General features: G+C 42.6%; 2 protein-coding genes across 12 annotated transcripts in view; both read left to right on the forward strand.

Annotated features, from left to right (window-relative positions):
* The window catches only part of mycbp2 (MYC binding protein 2), a 56,516-nt gene extending 37,221 nt beyond the window's left edge, over positions 1-19,295 (forward strand). For 5 of the 11 annotated variants that reach the window (XM_062403003.1, XM_062403012.1, XM_062403006.1 and 2 more), the window contains 32 exons: positions 1,395-1,619; positions 2,531-2,663; positions 2,781-2,906; positions 5,002-5,184; positions 7,553-9,190; positions 9,318-9,508; positions 9,591-9,838; positions 9,929-10,096; positions 10,253-10,410; positions 10,502-10,701; positions 10,851-11,000; positions 11,094-11,254; positions 11,354-11,510; positions 11,651-11,875; positions 11,982-12,047; positions 12,382-12,621; positions 12,744-12,833; positions 12,926-13,006; positions 13,098-13,364; positions 14,013-14,296; positions 14,393-14,489; positions 14,596-14,715; positions 14,803-14,904; positions 14,994-15,122; positions 15,227-15,359; positions 15,508-15,611; positions 16,103-16,291; positions 16,380-16,487; positions 16,735-16,944; positions 17,027-17,134; positions 17,218-17,383; positions 17,917-19,295. In XM_062403003.1, the coding sequence (XP_062258987.1) occupies positions 1,395-1,619; positions 2,531-2,663; positions 2,781-2,906; positions 5,002-5,184; positions 7,553-9,190; positions 9,318-9,508; positions 9,591-9,838; positions 9,929-10,096; positions 10,253-10,410; positions 10,502-10,701; positions 10,851-11,000; positions 11,094-11,254; positions 11,354-11,510; positions 11,651-11,875; positions 11,982-12,047; positions 12,382-12,621; positions 12,744-12,833; positions 12,926-13,006; positions 13,098-13,364; positions 14,013-14,296; positions 14,393-14,489; positions 14,596-14,715; positions 14,803-14,904; positions 14,994-15,122; positions 15,227-15,359; positions 15,508-15,611; positions 16,103-16,291; positions 16,380-16,487; positions 16,735-16,944; positions 17,027-17,134; positions 17,218-17,383; positions 17,917-18,032 (6,573 nt within the window). In that variant the 3' untranslated portion in view covers positions 18,033-19,295. The remainder of the gene's footprint in view (positions 1-1,394; positions 1,620-2,530; positions 2,664-2,780; positions 2,907-5,001; positions 5,185-7,552; positions 9,191-9,317; positions 9,509-9,590; positions 9,839-9,928; positions 10,097-10,252; positions 10,411-10,501; positions 10,702-10,850; positions 11,001-11,093; positions 11,255-11,353; positions 11,511-11,650; positions 11,876-11,981; positions 12,048-12,381; positions 12,622-12,743; positions 12,834-12,925; positions 13,007-13,097; positions 13,365-14,012; positions 14,297-14,392; positions 14,490-14,595; positions 14,716-14,802; positions 14,905-14,993; positions 15,123-15,226; positions 15,360-15,507; positions 15,612-16,102; positions 16,292-16,379; positions 16,488-16,734; positions 16,945-17,026; positions 17,135-17,217; positions 17,384-17,916) is intronic. The other 6 variants (XM_062403007.1, XM_062403004.1, XM_062403009.1 and 3 more) reach the window with 6 other exon arrangements.
* Positions 19,296-21,200: 1,905 nt separating this feature from the next.
* fbxl3a (F-box and leucine-rich repeat protein 3a) lies at positions 21,201-27,899 on the forward strand. The gene is made up of 5 exons (XM_062401936.1): positions 21,201-21,473; positions 23,095-23,476; positions 23,605-23,727; positions 24,227-24,398; positions 24,884-27,899. The coding sequence occupies exons 2-5, from the start codon at positions 23,096-23,098 to the stop codon at positions 25,522-25,524; spliced, it is 1,317 nt and encodes a 438-aa protein (XP_062257920.1). The 5' UTR covers positions 21,201-21,473; position 23,095; the 3' UTR covers positions 25,525-27,899.
* The last annotated feature ends 74 nt before the right edge of the window (positions 27,900-27,973 follow it).

Here is a 27,973-nt window from a genome sequence, read left to right on the forward strand (position 1 = left end):
GTGAGTTGAATGAACGAGGGATAAATAGCTTGACTGCCCCATAGCTTATCATCTATTTGTTGCGCTACTTGTCCTCTTGAACCCCTTGTGACTTTTTTAGTTATTTTCCACAGTGTTAAACAGGCATAAGAGGTGGAACCACAGTTGCATGGTTGTGTGTACAGTGATGATACAGTACTGAATGTCAGCGACTCCTTTTCTTGTAGACTACTACAGTATTCACATTTTAGATTTTTGAGTAATAATTGTTAGAGTCTATGTTGCATGGGGTTGAAGATACTAATGTCCAGTCTGTTGCATGAGGACTTGTTTGAAAAGCTTGTTTAATATAGTCCTGAATCATTGTGTGTAATAGCATGCCTCCCCTTAGAAAATAAGTGAACATTGTTCTTAATTGGTTTGTTGTGTATCTGTATGCTAACTACATTCATTCATCGTTAAATGGGAAATTTAATTATTTGTTCTTATTACTACGAGTACTTTCTTCAATTGAAACATTTACATGCATTCTTGATATTTGGGATTTTTTAATATTACTTGAAACTGTTGAAGATGGAGGTTTATGTATGTTTTCAAGTAATTTAAAAGAATTGTTTAATCATTTGAGATGAAAATAGCTTTGCAAAATTGTTAAAAGGAATAATTCAACATTTTCAGAGATACGCTGATTAGCTTTTTTGATATTAGTTAGATGAGAAGAATAGTACAGCAGTATGTCTCGTAAATAAAAGGTTACATGTTATCTCAGCTTAGTATAAAGACTGAAACAAAGAGCGAAAGCTAAGTTGGCTTTGTCAGACAGTGAGAAACTTAGGATATCAGTGCCGAAAGCTTGCCGTGCTATTGTCTTGTTTATTATCCATACAGATCTAAAGATGTGGGTTCACAGGGATAATGTTTTAGATTATTGGAAAATCTCGATAACCCTAAGAACATTGCGCAACCAAGAAATAGCCCCATACATAACTACCTCACTTTTATTTACAGATTAAACAAATGTGTGTGCTAGTGTTTAAGCTAAGTTTGACAGACAGGTGTAAGTGTGTGTTGAGTCTTCTCACTTAAGTTTTGGCAAGAAAGTCTTTTCTCAAATTTTGAACTGTCGATCTAAGACCTTGAGAACCACTCGGCATTTGTCTAGGTCCCCTGGATTTTAGATTTCTTGATATGGCAAATACATTTGTTTGCAATATTCATTTTAAAAATAAAAAGTACAGCAATGGTTGCCTGAGCACACACGCCCTTTTACGACGCCCTGTCACACTTCTAATGGTGACTTTTCACAATTATAATTCAGGACCTTTAGTTGCCTGAGCCTTGTCCTGGTCTGATATTTCTGCAGCCTTTTGCTGATTTGTTACTCTGCTTCTAATCCATGCTCTTACCTCTTGCAGGAGGTCAGGGGCCAATCGGAGGAGAACGTAAAGGAGGTGAGCAGCTGCCCTTCCCATGAGGCCCCCATTCGGGTGCAGAACAGGGCAGGGCAGGGCGGCGGCCCGGGGCTTTATAAGGTAGTGAAGACCGGCCCCTCTGGTCACAACATCAGAAGCTGTCCAAACCTTAGGGGTATCCCCATTGGAATGTTAGTACTTGGCAACAAGGTCAAGGCCATAGGCGAGGTACGCACTCACCCCAAATAATGCAATGTGTTTTCTGTGGCTGGAGATGAATACATTAGTCTGTTTTGATCAAGTAATGCACTTACGTAGGTAGATTTGCCTTAATTCTCAGTAATTGGCTCCATGGTTTTTCCTCAATGGATTTTGGATGTTAAGAACGTAATCTGTCTTTCTAAATAAATCTGCTGCTTCTGGGTGTGGGTGGTTGTTCTGTATCTTTCCACTTTTTGGGTTCTAATTAACTCTCGTGGCTGCTACATGTCTGTGTGCCTCCTGACCTTACTAATTTCAGTTTGTCTATAAATCCATTGCAGTTTCAGGGTGTCATATTCAGCAGCCTTGGTTTTCTCCAGGGAAGTCTGATCAAAAAATGCAGGAGCCGCTCTTTGCCTTGACTCTATCTTTCTTACACCTTTTAAACTATTCTCTCAATATAATTAATCTGTATACTGTCTAAAATTTCCTTTGGCCTGGTGATGAGTGGAGCTTATCCTTTTTTTGGGGATATTACCTGTCATTGGCTGCTGTGGTGTGTCATGCTGTTCATTAGGTTGTTTTAAACCTGATCTGAATGCCCTGTCTGGATCTGAGACTTGCAGTCTGCAAAAACTAATACTTCCACCTGTGTTTGTTTTTGAATTGTTACTATTTCGGGAGGTTGAGGAAAAAACACATGCATTTACTCCTGACTACGTTTTTATATCAGTTTTTTACTGATACACAAGATCCATTTCATGTGATTTGCTGGTGTGGATGTGTTAATCAGAAAGATTATGTGTCATGGTTTTGTCTGTAAAGTAATAACATGGGTGTTTGGGGGTTGATAAAATGGTTGTTTTTGAATTGACATGGTGATTAAATGTGTGTCCCGTGTGTGTGAGTACAGATAAAGAGCATTGTTTGTGTATCAGGTGGTCAACTCGGAGGGGACCTGGGTACAGCTGGATAAGAACAGTGTCGTGGAGTTCTGTGAGAGTGATGAAGGAGAGGCCTGGTCATTGGCCAGAGACCGCGGCGGGAACCAGTACCTTCGCCATGACGACGGTAAGCCACGGCTTGACCTCTTTTCACAACACAGCTCATAATCTACATTAAAAAGTTCTTTTGAACCTCAATATATGAAGTTTTTGCAAGTTAACATGATGTAATTTGCTCTTACAGAACAAGCATTGATTGAGCACGGTGCTCAGACCCCGCCACCAAGCCCTTTCTCCGTTCAGGCCTTCAACAGAGCCGCGGCTTCAAACGGAGCACAGGGCTTTGACTACGGCATCTCCAACAACAAAGGTGAGGTCAACTCGAGAAGTTTTTTAATACATATCCCAATCTGCATTTCTCTTTGCCTCTAACATCACCACATCCTTTGACTCTGTTCATTTACATTTGAAGTTTTAATAGCATCAGCCTTGTCAATGCTTTTAACCGATGGTTTAGCATAACGGATGTATTCCTCACACTTTCACTGCAACCCATGCTTTTCACTGAGACTTTTCTCACAAACACTCTCATACATTATCACATTTCAATTGCACAATTAAGTCCACGTCGTAACACTGCCCAGTCTATTGAAAATCACAGGAGCCCTTGGTCAATGATCTATCAAGTCTTTTTATTTATGCATGCTTTCTATTGTGGTTGCCGTCGTTATTTCATGCCGAACATCTCGTCGGTGTCGGACATACTGTATGTCTGTGTCTATGTGCATGGGACAGTCAGTCACTGTGCTTCTGCTCATCTGGAGGACTGTGGACTTTGTTTAGTCGGGTACTGGTGGATAACTGACCCTGAACACGTCTCTGTGATTTCACCCTTTACTTCATGTTGTCTTGAATTCAATCTCTTAGAAGCCACTTGATCATTCACTGTTTACTCATAATTACTGGGAACATCACTTGAATGAGCTCATCAGTTTTGCTCCTCCATCAGAGATTGGCTCGCTCCAACATGTCTGTTTGTCTTTCTGCCTGAATACTGTGCTGACGCTGTGTCGAAATTTCCTCGCTTTTGCTTAAAAAAGGAGGTTGATCTGTTGAGACAGTTTGTTATCCAAATACATCTGCTATCGCAGTGCTTGCCGTCGCGGAATAAAGGCCACATTTCCACTTGGCCTTTCAAGCGTCTGGATAAAAGCCAGATACAATTTATTTTCCCTTTGTTTTTACAACACTAAATTAAATCTGTGTCGGTCCTACTCCAGTCTAGAAGTTGATGGAAATACACCTGAATCTGTTTGCTCCACAGAACACTAACATGCTGTTGAATTTTAACTCGTATAACTATTGACATGAAATTGCAGTTGCTGCTTTTTGATGACATTAAATTGTGACTAATAATTTCAGTGTCACTGTGGCTGCCATTAACACAGACAGACCCTAAACGGTTACTTGACATGGAGAGATGGACATATTTAAACCCCAAACATGTGGATTTGAAGATGTACTCTTGCAGCATCAGCCTAAAATACACGATATGGAGAGTGGTGAATTATTCCTCCCCTGTACATAACTATGTATCTTTGGATCCTCTGGTGTGGTAACACAGAGAGATTTTTAAAGATTCTGAGTAGACCCCTCTCTACCCCTCCCTCAATATATCTTTTCCTCAAATAGAGTTGTGAATGGGAGGAGCTGCTTGTTCATGAAGGATTTATTTCTGTGAACTTTTTTCTATCCGTTATATTCTCCCTGATTGTTGGTGTAGAAACTCTTTGAGTTTTCTGGACATTTTAACTATGTGTTACCTTTTGTGTAATGACTATCCGATTTAGTTATTCATAGAGATTGTGAATTTGTTCATTATAGCAAGTGGTAAATATTAAGACAGCTGACATTGCTCTGGTAAAATATCACAACATAGCTGCTGGATTTATCTAAAATCACATAGGAATTCAAATTAAACTAATTTTATACATCTTACGAAATCAAAATTTTGCAGTATTCAACTTCTTTACTGTTGTGTACACTTTAGCAGTGCATGCAAATGAATTGTATCCTTGGTGATTGGATGCTTTTTGCCAAAGTAGTCGTAGTTCTATTGGTTTTCAGTTTTTTCCAAGTACACACAGGCGTCTATCTTTTAACATTAAAATCAAACAACCAGATAATTCCTATTGCTGCTCACCTTTTTTTTTTTCAACCATCCAGCAGAGTTTCAGTTGCCCATCACTTGAGGATGTCCACAAAGAAAATGAGCACAGCTTTAACTTTCAGAACAACGGATAGCTGTATTAGCTCCTCCCATTCTGCAGATCTATTATGTTACAGGAGAAGATTGGATCATTGATAGAAAAATTCACAATGAATGACCCTCACCCCCCTTATGGAAACCTCATACCCTAGTATAAGCTGTAGTCTTTCCCCTTCCTCTGTCTCCATGTTTGCAGGTGACCGGTTGAGTGCCATACTGAATTCCATTCAGTCTGGGCCTTTCCTCTCAGCAGCTCCCTCCTCCTCCGTATTTGAGCAAGCCGCTCAAACTCCTCCCTCCTCCTCCTCCCTTGTCCACAGCCCATTTGTGTTTGGACAATCCCCCTCCCAACTGTCTCAGCCACAACCACAGCTTCTGAGTAAGTCTGTCCTGCTTTCTGACAGCGCTCGCTTGCACAGGTGTAGCTCCTTTTCTTCACAGCTTTATTTTGTTTTCTGAATTTGCTCGTAGTTTTTTTTCTGGGGAGGAAGAGCAGCAATGTGTGAAACATAACGGTGCAGTTATGTTTCACGATGCAGAAATATCCATAACAAGTTAAAATGTCTATTATTCAATGTTTGAATCTTGTTTATGAAAAACAAGTGAGGTGATATTGACTTGTTTTTTAAAACAAGATTTTAAACTGTAATACTAGACTAATCCTCTTGTTAAAATGGATATTTTTTGCCATGTGCTGAAGTAAAGAGCTGAGATTTATTTACTTATTTTAATGCTTGCTTTCTTGTTCAATGGGCCCTTTCCCTCCTCTTCTTTACCTTCTTCATCGCTGCTTTAACTTTGGATCTGCATCCTTCATAATTTAAACCTCATTTCCTGCTTCAACCAGCCCAGAGCTTTACTGACAAAATAGTTGCCTGTTTGTCTACACTAAATATCTAAAACAGCTTATTTTGCATACCCTCACTATCTCACTGTATATTTAAAATAGAAAAACACAGAATCACAAAAAAAAACAACAATCACAAAAAATATTGTGTAACTTCTTCGTCTGTAGGGCTTTCTTTCTTCCAGTCTATCTTTTCTTTGTCTTGCTATTTTCTCTCTATTGTAGGATTTACTTCACCCGTTTCTCTTTCTTACGGAGATGTCATGGAGTAAAAAATCATCTTGGTAGTAACTTGTCACCTTCATGGCATAGTTGTTGTATATCATTCACACTCTCGAAATGTCTGTTAGGTAGCAGCACTACACCAACACTACTGGACAGATCACCATAAAACTTGGTGCGACGATGCAGTACATTTCAGGGAAGAACCCATTGAATTCAGGTGTCGATCCTGGATTTTTCCTTTTGTTTATGTAACATTTTCTTAATTTGTTTTAATGCAGAGATCATTAAAAACATAGCATTTGTAAAACGCTATTATCTTGGATTATGTGACATTTTGTGCATTAGATCGGGGGGGGGGGAATCGTTATTCTGTTACTGTAGGGTAACAAAAGTTCATTTCAACGATATCAGAGCATTAATATTTTGCCTACATTTACTGTAAACAATTTGCCTTTCTGACTATATTAAGATTTTGGATTTATACACTGGATATACTTTGGGTTTAATTTTTTTAATCCCTTAAACCAATTCACAAGATAACAGAATATTGTGCCAGAAACCTATTTTTATTGATGATGTTTGATAAAAGTTTTGGGTTCTGGAGAGCATTATAAATGTCTTGTCGTCTTCTTCAAATTTGAGACAAACTGAATGCATCGTGTCAAAGGATGTTTCCTGCCCTCTATTAGTAGGGAGAATTTTATTTTCCTCCATGACACCTCAGGGTTCTATCATTTATTTTATTCTTCTTTACGTGTTCTCTCCTCGTGTCTATCAGTTTCCCTTCCCATCTATTGATTGTTCGCTCACTTTAACGTGTTGTCCTCTTTGCCTTTTTTTATCTCACCTTCTTGACTTGACCACCATTGCCTCTTTGTGCTTTCTTCTCTTGGCGGTGGCCTTGCATTCCATGGCTTGTTTGTTTACCTGCTCCACTGTTTTCCGCTGTAGATGGTTCATCTCGCAGCCTCGCTTCTCGTGAGCGTATGCACAAAAGCAGTGTGTCCGTGGCTGGGCATGGTACCGCTCTCTCATCTCTCGCTCTGAGGCAAAAGGGTGGGTAATCACAGCATGCATGCCTCCCTCAGACTGAACAGAGGGTAGGCAGGAACTCCGGATAAAGAACCAAACACGAGTTTGTTGCACTTGAATAATAAAATTTGAGCATTAAATATGAGTGCTTAGTTTACCTTCTATACTGTACAGAAGTCAGTACCCGATTGACATGAGTTTCAATACTACTAATTGACTTCCAGACAATTTTAGGAGGCTTTACAGTTACTATACAAGATGCCTGAATTCTGGTCAAGACCAAAGCTTGATCCAATTTTAGTCGGAGAGGTCCCAGAACTGGGCTGGAATTCATCTTTCATCAACTCCTCCATGGTTCACTAGCTATTCTCATCTATATCGGTTTGTCTGGTAATAGACAAAGCTGGCAGAAAAACCAGACTGCAAAACGTTGTTCAAAATCAGTTGTTATTTTTACCATCCTCCACCTTTGGGACTTATCTGCTATTTCTTACGTTCATTTCACTTGACCTTATCCTTTTAACATTACATTTTTTTCACTCAGATGTTGATTTTTCAATCTAGAGTTGCAGTAAATGGTTAAACTCTTACCACTGATGCTGTACTGTTTTGTGGTATAACAGTTTAAATTTGCAACTTATAGGTGAACGAGGAGGCCTGATGTCTGGTGCACGACCCATGTCCCCATCCTCCAAACACCGTCAGGAGAACCGCTCGCCCAAACAGGAGAGTCGGGGAAGCCGTTCATCTGAACAGAGCAGGAGCAAGACGGGTGAGGGCGGACTCTCAGCCAGCGAAGCGCTCATCCTGCGCTCAGACACGGCCAAACTGAGGTCCGACTCTCACAGTCGCTCTCATTCGCCCAATCACAACACTCTGCAAGCTCTGAAGGCAGACGGGAGAAATTCAGGACTTCGGGCCGAGTCCCCAAACCCTGGCTCTCGCTCCTCTTCTCCCAAACAAAAAGTCGTATCCTCCTCAGGCAGGTTGAGTCCCTCCAATACCTCCTCCCAGCACTCCTCTTCAACCCACCATGACAAGAACCTCCCACCTAAAGTGAGTCCATCTTCCAAAGCCCGACTCGACCCTCCCAGAGAGAGATCCAAATCAGACTCATACACTCTGGACCCAGACACACTCAGAAAGAAGAAAGTTCCACTTACAGAGCCCCTTAGAGGCCGATCTACCTCCCCCAAACCCAAATTATCTCCTAAAGATCCAAACCAAGATGTTAGCAGTAATGCAGAGAACCGTGTTCCATCTCCTCATGTGACCCAAGAGAACCTCCACAGTGAAGTAGTGGAGGTTTGCACCTCTAGTGCTCTCCTCTCCAACGAGGAGGGCAACGATGAGAATGTGGAGGTCAGTAATGGAGAGGATGGCTCAGGTAAGGTGCACTTTAGCATTGGCAAAGCTCCTGTGAAAGAAGAACTTGAGAGTCGCTCTTCACCTAAAGTCAGTCGCAAAACCTCCAGTCGACACACGCGCCCGAAGAAGGACAAATCTGGGCCCCTCTTTAAAGGTGAGAGCACATCGAGGGTCACAGAGCCGGCCAAACAGGCCATGTCGCCCTCTGTGGCCGAATGTGCGCGAGCAGTCTTCGCAGCATTCCTTTGGCACGAAGGTATTGTCCACGATGCCATGGCCTGCTCATCCTTCCTAAAGTTCAACCCAGACTTAACCAAAGAGCACGCCCCAATCCGCAGCTCCCTGGGAGGACAGGGTGCTGAGGAGAAGGAAAATAAGTTAAAGAACCGACACTCTTTAGAGATTTCCTCTGCACTTAACATGTTTAACATTGCTCCACACGGCCCTGACATCTCTAAAATGGGCAGCATCAACAAAAACAAGGTACTGTCCATGTTGAAGGAACCCCCATTGCCAGAGAAGTGTGAAGATGGGAAAGGGGAGGCCATTTCCTATGAGATGAGTTCTAATCCCTCTATGAGGGTTAAGTCGATATTACCATTAACGTTGCAGCATTTGGTTGCCTTCTGGGAGGACATATCTATGGCAACCATCAAGGCTGCAACTCAGAACATGATCTTCCCCAGCCCAGGGTCCAGCGCCATTTTAAAAAAGAAGGAACACGAGAAAGACAATAAAAAGTCAAAGAAGGAGAAGAAGAAGAGAGAGAAATCTGACGTGCGTCCGAGAGGGAATCTATTTGGAGAGATGGCACAGCTTGCGATGGGTGGACCGGAGAAAGACACCATCTGCGAGCTGTGTGGGGAATCTCACCCTTATCCTGTCACCTACCACATGAGACAGGCTCATCCAGGTAAGAACCTTTTCTGTTTAAGTACATCACCATAGTCATTTAAATAATATTTTACACTGCAAATTTAACTCAAGTAGCAGAAATTTAGAAAATATTTAACATCCTTTTATTTGTGTTTCTGTGACAGGGTGTGGACGCTATGCTGGTGGCCAGGGCTACAACAGTATTGGCCACTTCTGTGGTGGTTGGGCCGGGAACTGTGGAGACGGAGGCATAGGAGGCAGCACCTGGTACCTGGTGTGCGATCGCTGTCGTGAAAAGTACCTCAGAGAGAAACAGACGGCTGCCAGGGAAAAGGTACCCTACTGCTGCATCAAGGTTTTGGCATTTAAATCTCTTACATAAATTTTATTTAGAAAAACTGTGCTTTTTTTCACACCCTCTGTATGGTCTTTGCCAGGTGAAGCAGTCAAGGAAGAAACCTCTGCAAGTGAAGACCCCGAGGGTTCTGCCTACAATTGAGGCCCACCAGGTGATTCGGGCAAATGCTTTGTTCCTGCTGTCCCTGAGCAGTGCGGCCGAACCCAGCATGCTCTGCCACCACCCTCCCCGGCCCCTGCACTCGCACCTGCTTCCCAGCCTCAAGGAGGGCGTGTCGGACGAACTGCCAAATAAAATGGGCTGCCTCTACCTGCAGACACTAGCCAGGTAAATAATAGGCTGCCTTTTTATAGATAAGAAAAAAACAATATCTTTTGATTGTGTTATGATTTGAGTCACTCTCCTTATATTCCTCAGGCAACACACAGAGAACTTTGGGTCCTACCAAGATGATAACCTCTTCCAAGATGAGATGAGGTATTTGCGCTCTACATCTGTCCCCGCACCTTATATTTCAGTCACCCCTGATGCCTGCCCCAATGTGTTTGAGGAACCTGAGAACAACATGAAATCAATGCCCCCCAGGTGAAACATCTTAATTGTGCTATTTCTTAAATTTCTTAAACTGTACTTCATTCATGTGCTAACACTAAATTCCAGATGATGCTGATTTTAATATCGGTGAAGATATTGAGGTTTAACAGTAGGTATTTGTGTTTGTCCCTATTGGCTCTCTATTAGTCTCGAGACCAGTCCAATCACAGACACCGACACGGCCAAGCGTACGGTGTTTCAGAGGTCCTACTCAGTCGTGGCCTCCGAGTATGACAAGCAACATTCACCCTCTCCAGCCCGGGTCAAAGCTGTGCCCAGACGCAGGGTGCAAAGTGGTGATGCAGGTGAGCATTGGTGATAACTTTAAATAATATGTGACTCTTAGCGTTAAATGGCTTCATCTGATACATTGACTTTCTCTGCCCCCCCTTTCAGAGGTGGGCTCCTCCCTGCTGAGGCACCCGTCTCCGGAGCTCTCTCGGCTGATCTCGGCCCACGGCTCCCTCAGTAAGGGGGAGAGAAACTTCCAGTGGCCTGTGTTGGCTTTTGTTATCCAGCACCATGACCTGGAGGGCCTGGAGGTGGCCATGAGGCACGCACTGAGGAAATCTGCCTGCAGAGTGTTTGCTATGGAGGTACAGTAACAGCTGTCTGGGCTACAATATCTGTCTCAGGCTCAGAGCTCAATCATGTAGACTAAATACTAAATTTGTTTGTAATTTGACTATACAATTGTGTCTGTTTATGACTACTTGATGTGATTTACTCTTGGTGTCCTTGTCAGGCATTCAACTGGCTGCTGTGCAATGTGATCCAGACCACTTCTCTGCACGACATCCTTTGGCATTTTGTAGCATCTCTCACTCCATCGCCCTTTGAGCCAGAGGATGAGGAAGATGAAGAGAACAAGGGCAACAAAGAAATTGTGGAGCAGGTAACGAGTGGTAAAAAGTCAAAAATCATGCCCGATTACTTTTAGCTTTGTTGTTCTATCTAATTATGATTATCTCCGTTCTGTGCTCAACAGGAAAGAGACCTTGGCGTTTGTGAACACCCTCTGTCAGATATTGTCATCGCTGGGGAAGCAGCTCATCCTCTCCCACACACTTTCCACCGCCTCCTTCAGACCATCTCTGACCTCATGATGTCACTTCCTAGTGGCAGCTCGCTTCAGCAGATGGCCCTTAGGTAGACATTTCTAGATTGAAATTGTCCACTTTATGAGCAACAAAAGTTTTGTGTGTGTTATTTAGCAATGTCAATGTTTGTGGATTAACTTTTTGTTAGGTGCTGGAGTCTTAAATTCAAACAGTCGGACCATCAGTTCCTCCACCAGAGCAACGTTTTCCATCATATCAACAATATTTTGTCCAAGTCGGATGATGGAGACAGTGAGGAGAGCTTTAACATCAGTGTGCAGTCAGGCTACGAAGCAATGAGCCAGGTAGGAAAACAACATCCCCACATTATTTCAAAACAGAAACTACTTAATTATACATCAGATTTGTGTCTTCAATTTGTGTCTTTTTGTTATCAATCCGTCATACACTGCTCTGAAGCCAGTCTGTCCCTGTGTGATGATAGGATCTCTGCATGGTGACCTGTCTGAAGGATCTCACCAGTGTGGTGGACATCAAGACATCCAGTCGTCCTGCCATGATTGGCAGCCTGACAGACGGCTCCACAGAGACCTTCTGGGAATCTGGAGACGAGGACAAGAACAAAACCAAGAGCATCACCATCAGCTGTGTGAAAGGCATCAACGCCTCCAACGTGTCTGTTCATGTGGACAACTCCAGGGACATTGGGGTAAGGAGACATTGAAGTGTTTCAGGATTAAAAAATACTAGAAATTAACAGTGTGGATTTGATGATGATAATGTATATATGTGTTTTCTTATTTTTCTCTCCACAGAACAAAGTCACAGCAGTAACGTTCCTGTGTGGAAAAGCAATAGAGGACCTCTGCAGGATTAAACAGGTGAGTTAAGTCTGGTACATGTGAATAGAATATAAACTCTTTTATTTGTGTTTTATGAATGCTGTTTGAGTTTAAAGAGTCAGTTTGAAGTCTAAATATGCTTGGCATTGAGTGTTTGAAGTTTAGCCACTTCCATTAAAGCTGTTTTCAAAACACAAAGTGGTGTCCCTCTGCTGCAGCTTTGTCTGTTTTCTGAATTATAAAGACCTTTATTAAATCAAGTGATGTAGAAACTATAATGCATATTATTATCAAGCTATTTTATAAGATGCACTTTGCTTAATTTACTAATGGGACAGAGCTCTGTGAATGACCTTATGACTTTTCCCTCCAGGTTGACCTTGACTCCCGTCACATGGGCTGGGTGACCAGTGAGCTCCCTGGAGGAGATCATCATGTGATCAAAGTGGAACTGAAAGGTCCCGAAAACACCCTGAGGGTTCGGCAGGTGAAGGTTCTTGGCTGGAAAGAGGGTGAAAGCATCAAGATTCCTGGACAGATCTCCGCCAGCATGGCCCAACAGAAGAACTGCGAGGCTGAGACCCTCAGAGTTTTCCGCCTCATCACCTCACAGGTCTGTCTCAACGGCTTCAGCCAAACAATCACCTGACAAGTTATTTATCTATCACTCTACCGGTCTGTTTAAAAATGGAATTGCCTTTTTGGTGCTTTTACTAATTTATTGTGTACTGTTAGGTCTTTGGAAAACTAATCTGTGGAGATGCTGAACCGACTCCAGAACAGGAGGAGAAAAATCTGCTTTCGTCGCCTGAGGGAGAAGATAAGGTCTGAATTCGGATAATTTAGCTGACCTGTCTGAATAACATGCTTATTGGCCATTTTCCCTAATGTTTTACACTTTGCATTCCTATGAATAGGCTCCATCTGATGCAGACCTTAAGGAGCACATGGTGGGAATCATTTTCAGCAGGAGCAAACTGACCAACCTGCAGAAACAGGTAAACAAGCAGTGGCACTGTTCATTCAACAGCATGAATTATAACTTTTACCTCCGCCCCCTTCTAACCTAACGTGTGTTATCACCTCCAGGTGTGTGCCCACATAGTCCAGGCCATCCGTATGGAGGCCACACGTGTGAGAGAGGAGTGGGAGCACGCCATCTCCAGCAAAGAGAACGCCAACTCTCAGCCCAGTGACGATGACGCCTCCTCAGACGCCTACTGCTTTGAGCTGCTGTCCATGGTCCTGGCTCTGAGTGGCTCCAACGTGGGCCGCCAGTACCTCGCTCAGCAGCTGACACTCATGCAAGACCTGTTCTCCCTGCTGCACACGGCTTCCCCACGTGTACAGAGACAGGTGGGCAACCACACACACACAATGTTTTCAAAGCTAATTTCACTTCGAAACCTTGGTTGTTTGCACACATGTATCACTGTCATTCTTATCGCCTGCATTTCATGGCCCGTTACTGTATTTATTGGCACATTACTGCCATCTATTGTCAATTAGTGAAACAGCATGAAACTGGCAGCAGTGATGTGTTTCTTGTGTCCTAATGAGCACACATATTACATTTTCAATAAACAAAAGTTTATGCAGGTCAAGTAAAGAAAGATATTTCTCTATAAATGTTTAACTTGAATTCCCAATACAGTGGGATTATCTTAGATGTTGTCATGAGATTAATTATTTATTCTACTTGATTCTTCATCTATTTGTTTAGACTTTTCAATGCTGATATAATGGTAATATTTTTTATCTTCAATAGCTGTGACACATGTCATTTAAACTGGCATAGATTAAAATGATCTATTACTTTTAACGAGCATATCAGAGACTTGTGTGCGACCAAATGTTCCTGACAAAAATGTTTCAGCTGGGACACAAATATAGTTTACTTTGGTTTTGGATTTCGTTATTGTTTTATAAGATATTGTTCTATGTATACATTTAAGTAAATACCATTTGACAAAACACAAATTAAAAGTTTCTGCCTCATCTCAGGTGACATCTTTGCTCAGACGGGTCCTTCCAGAGGTCACACCTGTGCGACTTGCCAGCATCATCGGGGTGAAGGCTCTGCCGCCGGCAGACATCAGTGACATCATCCACTCCACGGAGAAGGGTGACTGGAACAAGCTCGGCATCCTTGACATGTTTCTGGGTTGCATCGCCAAAGCCCTCACCGTGCAGCTGAAAGCCAAAGGCACCACCATCGCTGGCACGGCTGGCATGGCTGCTGGTAAAGGGGTCACCACCGTCACGCTGCCCATGATCTTCAACTCAAGGTGAGTTTCTGCAGAAAGTCATCACAACACAAATTCACTTGGTTTGTCACATTATTTTCTAGAAAGTCTAATGTTGCTCCTTCCTGTTGTGTTCAGCTACATCCGCAGGGGGGAGAGTCACTGGTGGATGAAAGGCTCCACCCCTCCTCAGATCGCAGAGATCATAATTAAGCTGGTTAAAGACATGGCAGCTGTAAGTCCATGGTGGTGTTATGGATCTATCTTCTTAGTCATTTGTATTTTGTAATATCTGTTAATAGTAAAAAAGTTTTTCTAATAGAGTTGTTTTTGATTTTTAGGGCCACCTTTCAGATGCTTGGTCCAGAGTCACCAAAAACTCTATAGCTGAGACCATTATAGCGCTGACTAAAATGGAGGAGGAGCATCGGTCCCCTGTACGCTGTATCGCCACCACAAGGGTATGAATACAGAATTACTCATGAGAACATTTTCCTATGTTAGAAATATAAATACATTTGGTAATCATTACCTGTTCTTCCTCATAGCTGTGGCTTGCCTTAGCATCACTGTGTGTGCTGGACCAGGACCATGTAGATCGACTGTCCTCCGGTCGCTGGATGGGCAAAGACGGACAGCAGAAGCAGATGGTGAGAATGGCCAAGAGTTTCCCTGTGAGAAAATAATTTAAAGATAATCAAAGGAACGAGTAATAATCATCCTCTGCTTCTTTCCATAGCCTATGTGTGACAACCACGATGACGGAGAGACAGCAGCCATTATACTGTGTAACATGTGCGGCAACCTCTGCACCGACTGTGACCGCTTCCTCCATCTGCACCGACGCACACGCTCCCACCAGAGACAGGTCTGCTTTACTTGGATATAGATAGTGTGAAACAGATTATAGAAGGATTGTGGATTATTAACGGTCAGGCTGATATTATAACATACTTTCATTACTGCTTTCAGGTGTTCAAGGAGGAAGAGGAGGCCATAAAGGTGGATCTGCATGAAGGCTGCGGGAGAACCAAGCTCTTCTGGCTCATGGCTCTGGCTGACTCAAAGACTATGAAGGCTATGGTGGAGTTCAGAGAGCACACAGGTAGCCCAGAAACCAAGATGATTAACGTATCTCTGTGAATGTAAAAACTTTCTGAAAATGCGGAATCATACAAACAAGTATGTTCTTTCCGAACTACAAAATGTTAACATATATACACCTATCCTGATGATTCCTAATATTTTTGTAGGTAAACCAGCCTCCAGCAGCTCTGACGCCTGCAGGTTCTGTGGGACGAGGAATGGCACAGAGTTGTCTGCAGTGGGAAGCGTCTGCTCAGACCCCGATTGTCAAGTACGCAACATCAACTATAAACAACAAAACTCAACCAAACCTTATTGTCTGCATATCTTTCTGTTGCTCTTTGTAGTATCTATTAAAACCCTTGTTTTATTGAAAACTTTTTTATGTCAACAAATGCTCACAACAGAAACACATGCTTAAAGAACAATAATAGGAAAACAACATTATTATTTAGTTTAATCTGTATCATTCTGTAAAAACTGATTATTTATATCTGTACTTAATCAAGATAGAAAAATATTTTACCCAAATTAAAATATAGATTTTGATCTTCCTTTGGTGAGTGGAAAGATCGCTTGAGAATATTTACAATGAAGCATCACCACCTTGGAAATTTGAATCGCCTCAAATATAAGTCTGTGGTGAATCTCACGAATAATGTATCTGGTGAAAAAAAACTATAACACAATGTAAAGTTGTGTAGTAAAGTGTTTATTATATAAATTAGAAATAACACAAGTTTCTCTTGTGTTCTCCTTTAGGAATACGCTAAACTGGCGTGCAGTAAGACTCATACATGTGGTCACCCCTGTGGGGGTGTTAAAAACGAAGAGGCCTGCCTCCCATGTCTGCACGGCTGTGACAAGAGCACCGGCTGTCTGAAACAGGACGCAGACGACATGTGTATGATCTGCTTCACAGAAGCGCTCTCTGCTGCTCCTGCAGTACAGGTACTACTGTCCATTCGATGTAAGAGTTTCACCCCTGGATTCCGATTTGTCCTTGTTTCAACATTGTGACTCTTTGTTCTGTTCCCAGCTGGACTGCACTCATGTGTTCCACCTTCAGTGTACTCGCCGTGTTCTTGAAAATCGCTGGTTGGGGCCGCGAATCACGTTCGGGTTCATGTTGTGTCCAATTTGCAAGGTGAGATGTTACCTGGGCTCGTCTGATTTAAGAGATTGATTTCGCAACAAAGAGCTTTAAAAAGCTTTCCAGCACGCCTCAGAGAGGATTGAGTTCAGTCTACTTATACCCTTTGTTGAAAAAACTCAGATTACTGTGATGCAGACCTCGCAGTCTTTGTTTACTGTCGTCTTTGTGAAATAACGTTGACACATAATGTGACTCAACAGAGCAAACCTAATGAACATGGCCATTTGTTTGTCTTTAGAACAAAATCAATCACTCCGTGATCAAGGACCTGCTCGACCCAATCAAGGAGCTCTATGAGGATGTGAGGAGAAAGGCCCTGATGAGGCTGGAGTATGAGGGTCTGCACAAGAGTGAGGCAATAACTACACCAGGAGCGCGATTCCACAACGACCCTGCAGGCTTTGCCATGAACAGATATGCATACTATGTCTGTTTCAAGTGCAAGAAGGTGCTGTGTGGACTAAAGATGCAAAATGTGTGAAGTGACATGTTCTTGTGTAGAGAATTAATCACATCCTATTTTCCCCCAGGCCTACTTTGGTGGAGAGGCTCGCTGTGATGCAGAGGCAGGACAGGGAGACGACTACGACCCCAGTGAGCTGATCTGTGGAGCCTGCTCAGATGTCTCCAGGGCACAGGTGAAACTTAAAGCCATAGAGCTGTTGGTTTTATAAAACAAAATATAAACCCAACCCTGATGTTTACTTTTTGCTCTCACCAGATGTGCTCGAAGCACGGCACAGACTTCCTGGAGTATAAATGCAGGTACTGCTGCTCGGTGGCAGTCTTCTTCTGCTTTGGCACCACACACTTCTGCAACGCCTGCCACGATGACTTCCAGAGGATGACCAGTGTCCCCAAGGAGGAGCTGCCCCATTGTCCTGCAGGTACAGGATGAATCTAGTGACTTTACTGAATTATTTACACACTATTGCCGACACCAAAGTCACAGTAATGAGGCACTCCTCATGTCTAAAGCGTCTGTTGTATGATATCCTTTTGATAATCCTTTTTTTATATTGTAAACTCAGGAGGAGGAAGATGATTAGGGTATTTAATAGACCACAACCAACCTTTTTGGAAATTGTTTTTGCCAACTGAGATACAAACACACAGACTAATTGCATTGCTCTGATAACTGAGACCATATATCCATGACTAGAAAACACCTGCTAAATGTTACGTGTGGTTTTTTATGATAAATAACTGCATGTTCCCTCAACACAACATCAAAATACTAAGGTTTGTCAGGGAGGATGATTCTTAAGAAGATGTTGGTATAGCGAGATAATTTAACAACTGACAAAAGATCTTGGTGAGTGTATTTAGCAATCGACTGTGACAATGACAGTTTAGAGACAATGACTGACTGCAAATAGAAGACTGAGTTGAAAAGTAATGATTGTCGTTTCTGTCGCAGGCCCTAAAGGCAAACAGCTGGAAGGTACAGAGTGCCCTTTGCATGTGGTTCACCCGCCAACGGGGGAGGAATTTGCCTTGGGCTGTGGAGTGTGCAGGAATGCCCACACCTTCTAAACAACACGGGACATCAAATTGAGAACCAGTTCGTCTACTGTGATTTCTGGCTGCTGCCGAGGCTCAGCCGCGAAGCTTGGCTCTTGCTCCGTCGAGTCTCCTGGACACCGGACCAGGTTTCTGCTCGACACCAAGAGTCCTCAGGTCTGCCCCTCTACCTACATCAGTAACCGGGCCCTTCTACAAAGCCAGGCTGTGGCTCCTTTGGAATTCAGAGAGACATGAATGGTGGAGGGAAAAAAAGAACAACAGCATTTAAAAAAAGAAGATTTAAAAAAAAAAAGAAAAAAAAAAAAACTTGTGACGTGTTTGCATGCGGCCGATGTATTCCCTCGGCTTCTATAGAAGTTGCACACCTCCTGAAGTGTAACAATACAAGATTAAACATTGACTATGAAATGAATTTGCTTAAAGGCAACTGTGGATCAGTGTGGGGTTTAAAAAAAGGAACAGGCCCTATTCCCAGCTTCCTAACTATAAATTTAAAATATTGTTGTATGTAAACCTTTTTCGTAATCTTGTACAGTATCCTCCACTGTCAAGTGCATCGTGGGTTGACGGACAAAAAAAGCTGAGTTGGTGAGTATAGACTGTTAAAAATATTTGGGCGGAAAGTAGTGTACGATTTATCTAATCTTGTATATAACGATACTATTCAAAAATAGCTGTATTCCGAAGTTGCTACTCTTCACTTCAGTTTTGTTTGATATTCTGGGTTATGTTTTGAGCCAGAACTTTTAATGAAGTGCAATACTGGGTGTGCCTCCTATTTTGCAGCTGTTTAACCTATGGAATGTATGTCAATAAAGCCACTGTACATTTTTATACAGTAGAGAGTCGTAATTTCCCCCCCTCTTCTTCTAAATGTCAGATCTCCTATGTTGTCTAGAAATGAGGAGGAGGAGCCTGGCACCCGCAGTGAATGATGGTGGATGTAAATCCCATTTACAACTCTGTTAAAAAAAATAATGCAAAAAGAAAGTACCAAATCCTACGGTAATACAAAAACACCTCACAGTGAGACTGATTACAGCTGAATGATTTTAAGGGGGCCAGTCGTCACACCAAATACAAATTGTGAACCTGTAATGCTTTTCCCCAAGTAGGAGGCAGGGGGACTGGGGGGTCGGGTGAGGGTCCTGGGAACAGAGTGTGGAAAAAAAGCAGCTGCTGTTATATAAAAAAGCTTAATACTTGTGAATCTGCTCTGTAATATCTGTGGTGGATGGAGTTGAATGGTAATAAACCAGGTTCTCTGTTTCACGAAGTATCCACTGTGTGGTTTCTTAATGAGAGGACACATTTTCTTTCATTTAGCCACCTGCTAGCATTTGGTTTCAATGACGCTCCCAAAAACCGTGATACAAATGTCCCTAACATGCGATTCCCGACCCACTGCTACATCTGCGCCCTCGCATGATTATTTTGATCCAAACATTTTTGAATAAGCACAGCTGCAGTAAAGTTTATATAGGCCAAGATGAATATAATGCACATACAAGCACATTTGTAATATTTAGGTTTAAAAAATATCAAAACAAAGAAAAATCTAGGTCTGAACCGAACCGTGGATTTGGAGTCAGTGCACTGTTGACTAACTACTAGAGTTAATATTCAATACTTCAAATCCTAAGATAAAGCTTATGATGTTGATAACCAAAGGTGAAGCATAACTGAACTGAAAAATGATCTAGTACTTACTTATGTCTCTTTTTCTGAAGTGGCCTTAATTAACTTGAGGGTCACATATTATAACTTTTTGTTATGGTTTATAGTCTCCACAAAGGGGACAATTCAGGAGTTGTTTATATACTTTATTGAGCAAGACGACAATCAATATCTCCAGCTTCTCAAACAATAAGTGTTATTTTGTTTTTCATAAGGTTTACGTTGTTTTGCTTTATTTCTGACTCATAGGTCCATATAAGTATTAAATACAACAAGTACATAAAGAAAAATGACAAAATACAGACTAAAAATACAATGTAAATCTTTATAATCAGAGTTTACATGTCCTCATTATCAGTGAGGCAAAATGGCTAGAAATGTCCCACTCTTGTGGTTAGGGATGTACAATACGTGGGACACTTGTAGGCACTTAACATTATAGCAAAAATTCCTAGAAATTTCCCGACCAATCAGAATGAGCCGGACACTTGTAGGCACTTAACTTTATAGAAAAATGCCTAGAAATGTGCCACACTTGTAGTTCGGGAAGTGCAATACTTCGGACACCCCACAGTCTATGGGGACACTTGTAGGCACTTAACATTGTAGCAAAATGTCTAGAAATATCCCGACCAATCAGAAAGAGCCGGACACTTCTAGGGACTTAACATTAGAGAAAAATGCCTAGAAATGTCCCACTCTTGGTGTTCGGGAAGGACAATACATGGGACACTTGGAGGCACTTTACAATAAAGCAAAATGCCTAGAGATGTCCTGACCAATCAGAATGAGCCAAACACGTCTAGGCACTTATTATTGAGGCAAAATGGTTTGGGCATGTGGGCTCTTGTCAAATAAAACAAAATGTTAGTTAATCTTTGATGTCATCAGACTGTGAAGAAGAATAGAAGAATTGCACTGTAACCCTTATACACTTTATTGGTCCCCCACACATGCACACATGCACAGACACACGACATGGAAGGGGGGAAATTTGTTTTCTGCTATGACCCATCTGGTGTACACAGGAGGACACACAGAGCAGGGGGCTACCATGCACGGCGCCCCGGGGAGCAGGTGTTATGGGAGTAAGGTGCCTTGCTCAGTGGCACTTAGACAGTGGGGTGGGGTAGGCACTTTGACAGTGTGGAACAGATCCAGGTGTTGTCCAGGTGTTGTCCGTCCAGGTATGTTTTATTTGTTGTCACTCCGTGGATGCCTCCGTGGTAAAATATTACAGCCGTTTGTCAGTATTTTCTCTTTTCATTGATTATCATTGATTGTACTCTTGATTTATCATGTAAAGTATATAAATGAATATTAATATAACACCGATCAGCAGACAGGATGCATCACAAAGACAGAAATACATTTGCTCATCAAAGTCTGGAACAGGAAGTTCACCTGAGAACACAACATGCATACTCTATTTTCGCACCGGGTGAATCATTCTCCGAAAGAGACGATCTTCGCCAACATCCATTTCACATTGCATCTTCCCATAATGCATAGCGGCCGGCACAACAACATTTCGCCATTTCGGAGGCAGCAGCTTTGCGGCGGATCGAGTAGGTCAGCCGAGGCGGAGTTGTCACTTTTCCTCCCCGGGGAACGAGCCTCCTTGGTCCCTCCGCTGCTTTACAAACGGGCGGCCCGGTCACGGTGCTCCCATGCGCGTTCCCTGGCCGGTGCGAAAGAGCTTTTCCAGCGCGGGCCCGGGCTGAAGCGTCAACCTGCCAGGTGTCGGATTTTCCTGCTAACGTAAACAACAAGGTATGATGTCCGCCTGAAGGAGCTATGGTGCGGGTGTCTCAGCGGGAGACGAGCCGTTAACAACCCGTTTATGAGTGTTATCACACGAAGGCTGGTTTCGAGTTGGCTCACAGAGCAAATCAAGCTAACGGTGATGTTTGTCTTCTGTGTTTGTTTGAGTATCAGTTTCCTGCTCATTTGCTGAAACCCAAACATCGATGCTACTAAGCTAGCTGCAATCCCGCCCACCTACTTCACACTGATTTAAACCGACCACCTTGCTTTTAGTCTCAATTCACAGACTGCTACTGCCTTACTGTGGCCTCGACATGCATAACGACATATAGATAGAAACAAAATAGCTAAACCCAAAAGCATAAGAATAACATCGTCAAAGTGAGTCAACAATAAGTTCCCCGCAGTGAGATGGTAGTCCTGCCACAAGAACGACTACAAAGCTGTCACTGTACAGAAATATGAATGGAGATATTGTCAATAGACATGTTTTAAGTATCAGGTGCTAGAAAGACACACGTGAGTATTAAATCCAAATATCAAAGATAAATAACTGAAGCATAGCCTGTCAAATCTTTTTTGTACAGCAGATGTAAGTGTATACAAAAAAGACTATATACATACATATATATATACTCAAATAAAGATTAACATAAGCAGTAATGGTGACAGTCTGGTAGTGTAAATCAATCTCCTTGCGCCATATCTTTGAGGAGCTGTACAGTCATTGCCTGGTGTCAAAATCTTCTATATGAGTAGATGAGCAAATCCAACGCAGATGCTCTCACACAGATTGATTGCATGCTTCTGCTAAGCTGGTATTATCCCACAATGCTCTCTGATGATGCACAGAAGGCCCTGTCCAGTCTGATTTAGTGACAAGATGGCAACATCATCGCATGGGGGTAAGAGGGTTCACCGCGAGGTCACAGAGGAAAAGAGATCCAGCTGCAAAGATCAGTCAGCTGCCTGGTGGTTTAACAGCAACGGTGGCTAAAGAGGAACCTGCCATGTATATGTCTGCATATTGAAAAAAGCAGCAGAGCAACTCTTCCCTCAGAGTGCCAGTGCAGGATGCGATCACACCGTGTCTCCAATAATAACCCACTCCATCCACACAGAGAGGGATGTCAGAGGAGGTCTGCAGTGCATCAATCCCTCATCACAATGAGGGTTCTGGTGGCTCTGCTATGGTGTCATGTTGCTGATGTTATTTAGTCCCACTTCTCACCTCCAGTCTATGATGAAACATGTTGGTCCTGATGGGAGGGTTCTTTTCCAGTATTGCAGTGCCCCATTCATAGGGGACACAGAATTGTGTCAAAGTGAGAAATTCTAAACCCAGACAAAAATCTTAAAAATGTCAACACTAATGCCACCCCTCAAATCCCCTGCTATGGGGGAATTAATGTTTATCTATTGTTCCATGTATGATACATAGATTTATGAAAAGGACTGGTGTCTGGAACAGGAAAAGGGAAACTAAGTGTAGTATGAGGCTTCACCTCAGTTGAGGTTAACCTGGATTGTCTTATTAATCCACATAATAAACAGTGTAATGAAAATTTGTATTCAACTTGTTTTGCCATGTCGGATTTGACCAAGTTGTTTCATCTCCATGTTTCAGGATGAAGCGGATAAAAGGAGCTGAGGAGGGCAGCAACGGCTCCCCTAGCAAGAGCCCACCAGAGGCGCACAAGAAGGTTCGGAAGCAGTTGAGCGAGGATCCAGAGGCCGAGGATCCAGAGGCCGAGGCCGGCAGCGACTGGGTGCGGCTTCCTCAGGAGCTCCTGCTCCACATCTTCCAGTACCTTCCACTGCTGGACCGGGCATTTGCCTCTCAGGTGTGTCGGCAGTGGAACCAGGTGTTCCATATGCCTGAGCTGTGGAGATGCTTCGAGTTCGAGCTCAACCAGCCGGCTAGCTCTTACCTGAAAGCCACACATCCAGACCTCATCAAGCAGATCATCAAGAGGCACTCCAACCACCTGCAGTACGTCAGCTTCAAGGTGAGACAGCAGCATCCCTGAAATATGCAACACAAGCGATGTCTTGAATCTTGGCTGCACCATCTGAATGATTTAAATGTGTTTTTCATGTTCTTCACATGTTTTCTATCTGTGTTTGTACTTGCCAGGTGGACAGTAGTACAGAGTCTGCAGAGGCTGCATGTGACATTCTATCACAGTTGGTGAATTGCTCACTGAAGACCTTGGGGCTTATCTCAACAGCCAGACCAAGTTTCATGGAGGTTCCAAAGGTATTATTAACCCAATACTTATCTTGTTCTTTAGATTTAAAAGGGAAATCCACTTGTGAAAATCAACGTCTGTTCTTGTGCACATCCAAGGACAAATTTGTAATTAGCTCCACAGACTCACAAGGACGCAGGATGGTACTTTACTCTGCACACTAAGGAGTCATTTTATGACTTACAGCACTTTTATCACCACAGCTTGAAACTTTTAACACACAGTGTACATGTATAATTTGTCTTCCAATATTCTGTACATGTGGTCGTCTTTGAGATTCCATTTCTTAGACATTTTAAATCTGCAGAGCCTCTGCATGCTCAAGAGATATCAGTCCAATAATCAACACAACCTAAAAAAGGACTGAAAACCTGCAATATATGCTTTGGCCATCGTCATTTCAAATCCATATTATTAGACCTGGTTTTCATCTTGCCACTTCTAAAAATGTGTCATCAGCCTCTAAGTGATTTATAATTCAGCGCATTATTTTCCCCCCTCCCATAGTCTCACTTCATCTCAGCTCTGACTGTGGTGTTCGTCAACTCCAAGTCGCTGTCCTCGCTGAAGATTGACGACACGCCAGTCGATGATCCGTCTCTGAAGGTGCTGGTGGCCAATAACAGTGACACCCTGAAACTGCTGAAGATGAGCAGCTGCCCCCACGTCTCTCCCGCAGGTACGGTCACAGTAAAGACTCCTACGACTGGTTCACTGCTCAACATTAGAAGAAGCACCTCTGTCCCAATTAGTATTTCGTGGCCAAACATTTTCAATCCATGCCTGCGTTGCACTTAGTCATTTGTTTTTAATTTCCTACTTTGAATCACAAGGCTTTAAGTGTTTTCCAGTCTGTGTAATAGTCTTGTTTGCTCTCACACATTGTGGTCAGTTCACGTGGTGGACCGGCAGACATCGCATGATATATTATAAATGAACTATTGTGCTGCTTTCCAGTTTCCCCCTCTCGCATGCATTTTTCCTGCAACTTTTTGTCATTGTCAGCTAAGATAATGATGCTGGTTCAACTGCCACTTCTGGCAAATATAGCAGATTTTTGCGTTAGAGCCGATGATGGCAATAGATTTTTAGGAAGTCTGTCATTTTTAGTCAACTTAAAAAAAGTTGCTTTATGTTTTAAAACCACAATCTGTGTATTTTTAGGAATCCTATGTGTGGCAGACCAGTGTCACGGGCTGAGAGAGCTCGCACTGAACTACCACCTCCTGAGTGACGAACTCCTGCTTGCCCTCTCTTCGGAGAAACACGTCCACCTGGAACACTTGCGTCTTGACGTGGTGAGCGAGAACCCTGGCCAGCACTTCCACACCATCAAAAAGAGCAGCTGGGACGCCATGGTGCGGCACTCGCCCAAATTCAACCTGGTCATGTACTTCTTTCTCTACGAAGACGAGTTTGGTCCTTTCTTCAACGAGGAAACCCCTGTCACGCACCTCTACTTCGGCCGCTCGGTCAGCAAGGATGTCTTGGGCCGTGTGGGCCTCCACTGCCCCCGTCTGGTGGAGCTGGTGGTGTGCGCCAACGGCCTGCGCCCTCTGGACGAGGAGCTGATCCGCATCGCGAAGCACTGCACCCAGCTGTCAGCCATCGGCCTGGGGGAGTGCGAAGTCTCCTGCAGTGCTTTTGTGGAGGTTGTGAAAATGTGCGGCCGGAGGCTGGCCCAGCTCTCCATCATGGAGGAGGTGCTGATTCCCGATCACAAATACTCCCTGGATGAGATTCACTGGGAGGTTTCAAAGCACCTTGGCCGGGTCTGGTTCCCAGACATGATGCCGACATGGTAAAGTAAATCCACAGAGCAGTTCAGTACGTGAAGCGTGTGGTGTAGAACACAGCCTCCATGTTTGCATTGAAAAGCCTTTTAAATGCTCAGCTGTAGTGGAATGTTTGGTGCCATCCTGGAGAGCATAGACTTGCTGAACCCCTGTGTTGTGTAGAGTGTAGCAGCCGCCTGCTACACAATGTCATGTAGTGCAAACAACACAGAAATCTCAAGTGGCAGAAAACAGACTGTGGATCCTGCTTTGTCTAACACAGAGACAGCACTCGATAAGCCGGCTTCCTCTTATGTTCTTCAGACCAGTGCAGGGGGACATTTTTGAAAAAGTAATTTTTATAACTTAAAACTGACTTATCTGGAAGTAGTAGCCTGGTTATGATAATCTATATTCTGAGAGGTGTGCTTTAATGTCTTTAATGTCGTGGAGTAATTTGGGACGATAAGGAACATAATTCCATGGTGTTACACTACCACTCGGCCTGCTTAACTCCAGTCTGCGACAGCAACTCTGCACTCTGTAAAACAACACGCCATTGAAGTATCTCCAAATGGCCTTATTTATTTAAAGTTATTGCAGATATATTTTTTCAGCATTTTACATCAATTGGCTTGAAAACTAGATTTTTATTTATTTCCTAAGCACCTTACGTGAACACCAAATAATCACTGGGACAAACCAAGTCCTTCTGCTTGATATGAAAAGCAATGAAACGATTGTTGTTATCAATTTGCCTTAGTTGGACCCATATTTCAATGCTGATTATGGAGGCTGTACTGGGCTTTTGACATCAAGAACAATATATTGAAGTGATAAATCTCTAATTACTGATTGAAAAAGCAGAGAATTGATTCTTTGTAAATACAAACCCTGCACATACGCGTCTGAATCGTTGTGGTTATTCAACAGATAGACGAGTCTCTGCAGCTAATTGCTCACAGTGCACGCCGAGACAATCAATTTGTCTTTCAGGTGTATTCAATTAATATATTTCCTATGTAGGTTTCATTTGTATCTTCTGCTATTTGCCTGTTCAAGCTCTGAACCTGTTGTGAATACCTGTCCTCCTTGTTAGCCCACACATTGCTCTGTATCATGTTATCACATTGTACGTGCAGGAAAGCAAGCAGTGTATTCACCCTTCTCATTACAGACACCGTCTCTCCAGGTTTCCTTCATGCTCCCATTACCCAATATCCTCCAAACCATTTCAGCCGAAAGAGATTTGACAAGTCAGATGAGTGAAACAAATGTTAATTTCCTTTAAGAAGGAAGTCAAATGCATCTGTATATAAAACGCTGTGTGTTTGATTATTATTACGAATAGAAATGTACCCTCTGTCGGGGTTTGACATTTCCTTAATGGCTTGTCTTTTATAAGAGTGCAAGTTGTCCTTTGCTAGATGGATCATTTTCATACTTTTGTCACTAGAGAAGTCAAGCTGTGGATAATTTATTGATGAGGATAGTACTTTTCTAATTCATTTCTTGTTTGAGTTATAGAAAAAGAAAGCACTCATTTTAACCAGCAAGCAGACCAGCAGCGGGAATTGGTTCTATTGGTTCCACTTCCGTCTTTGTGGCTCTGTTGCAGGCAGGTGGTTGAAAAGTTCTGACTTCACTACAAAACAATTTTTTAATATAATTTATCAATATATGGAGATTAAAACAAAGATGTAGCACACTCCATTCAGGGAATTTGACCCTGCAGTCTTTATGCAGAGAAAGGCCAAAATTGTAAAAATTTGTATGAAAGAGAGTTTGTATTGCAGCAGAAAAGCACTAGATATCCAACCTCATGGTTCCTGGAAAACATGTAAAACATAGTGGACGTTGCAGTATGCCATTAGGATTTATGTAAAAACCCAGATTTTGGTTTTTACAACTTCTGCCAGATTTCATTCGTTTGTATTCATCATTCTCATGTAGACACTAAATGTAGCTAACCTGTAACACAAACTACAAACTGAGACAATTAAATTGCAGGATATCTAACAGTTTATTATTGTATGGGTGTCTGGTCATTGAAGTAGACACCTGTGCTGATTGTCTATGCTCATGTACTTTAGCATCTTAACGGTACAGTAACATATCGCCGGATTGTTTTTATTAATTTATGCAGTGTATTTAACAATAATGACAGCATCTTCGAACTGGGGTTGTGTCTTAATATTGCTTCTCGATTAGTTATTTTCACCTCAGTTGTTCTGCGATACTTTGGTAAGTTTTATTTGGAATAAACTGGTGTTGACAATGCTGTCCTTTAGTGTTGCTTCTGTTTGACAAATGTTTTGTCTTCTTTGCTTTACTGGTCACCTGGCTTGAAATGACAATTGTTTTGGATATGTGATCTTATACCGGTAATAAATTTTCTGAATGTACTCTGCAGCTGTCATTTCATTCTTTTCTAAACACACTGAAGAACGTCATAGTGCACATAATTAGCTCGATTAAA

The sequence above is a fragment of the Platichthys flesus genome, chromosome 13 (genome assembly GCF_949316205.1).
Source record: "Platichthys flesus chromosome 13, fPlaFle2.1, whole genome shotgun sequence".
Classification (NCBI taxonomy): domain Eukaryota; kingdom Metazoa; phylum Chordata; class Actinopteri; order Pleuronectiformes; family Pleuronectidae; genus Platichthys; species Platichthys flesus.

Excerpts from the sequence above, each read along its gene's own strand:
- fbxl3a (XM_062401936.1), top strand. The coding sequence starts at position 23,096 with ATGAAGCGGATAAAAGGAGCTGAGGAGGGCAGCAACGGCTCCCCTAGC. Across the intron at positions 23,728-24,226 it reads GTTTCATGGAGGTTCCAAAG|TCTCACTTCATCTCAGCTCT; the intron begins GTATTATTAACC and ends CCCCTCCCATAG. Across the intron at positions 24,399-24,883 it reads CCCCCACGTCTCTCCCGCAG|GAATCCTATGTGTGGCAGAC; the intron begins GTACGGTCACAG and ends GTGTATTTTTAG.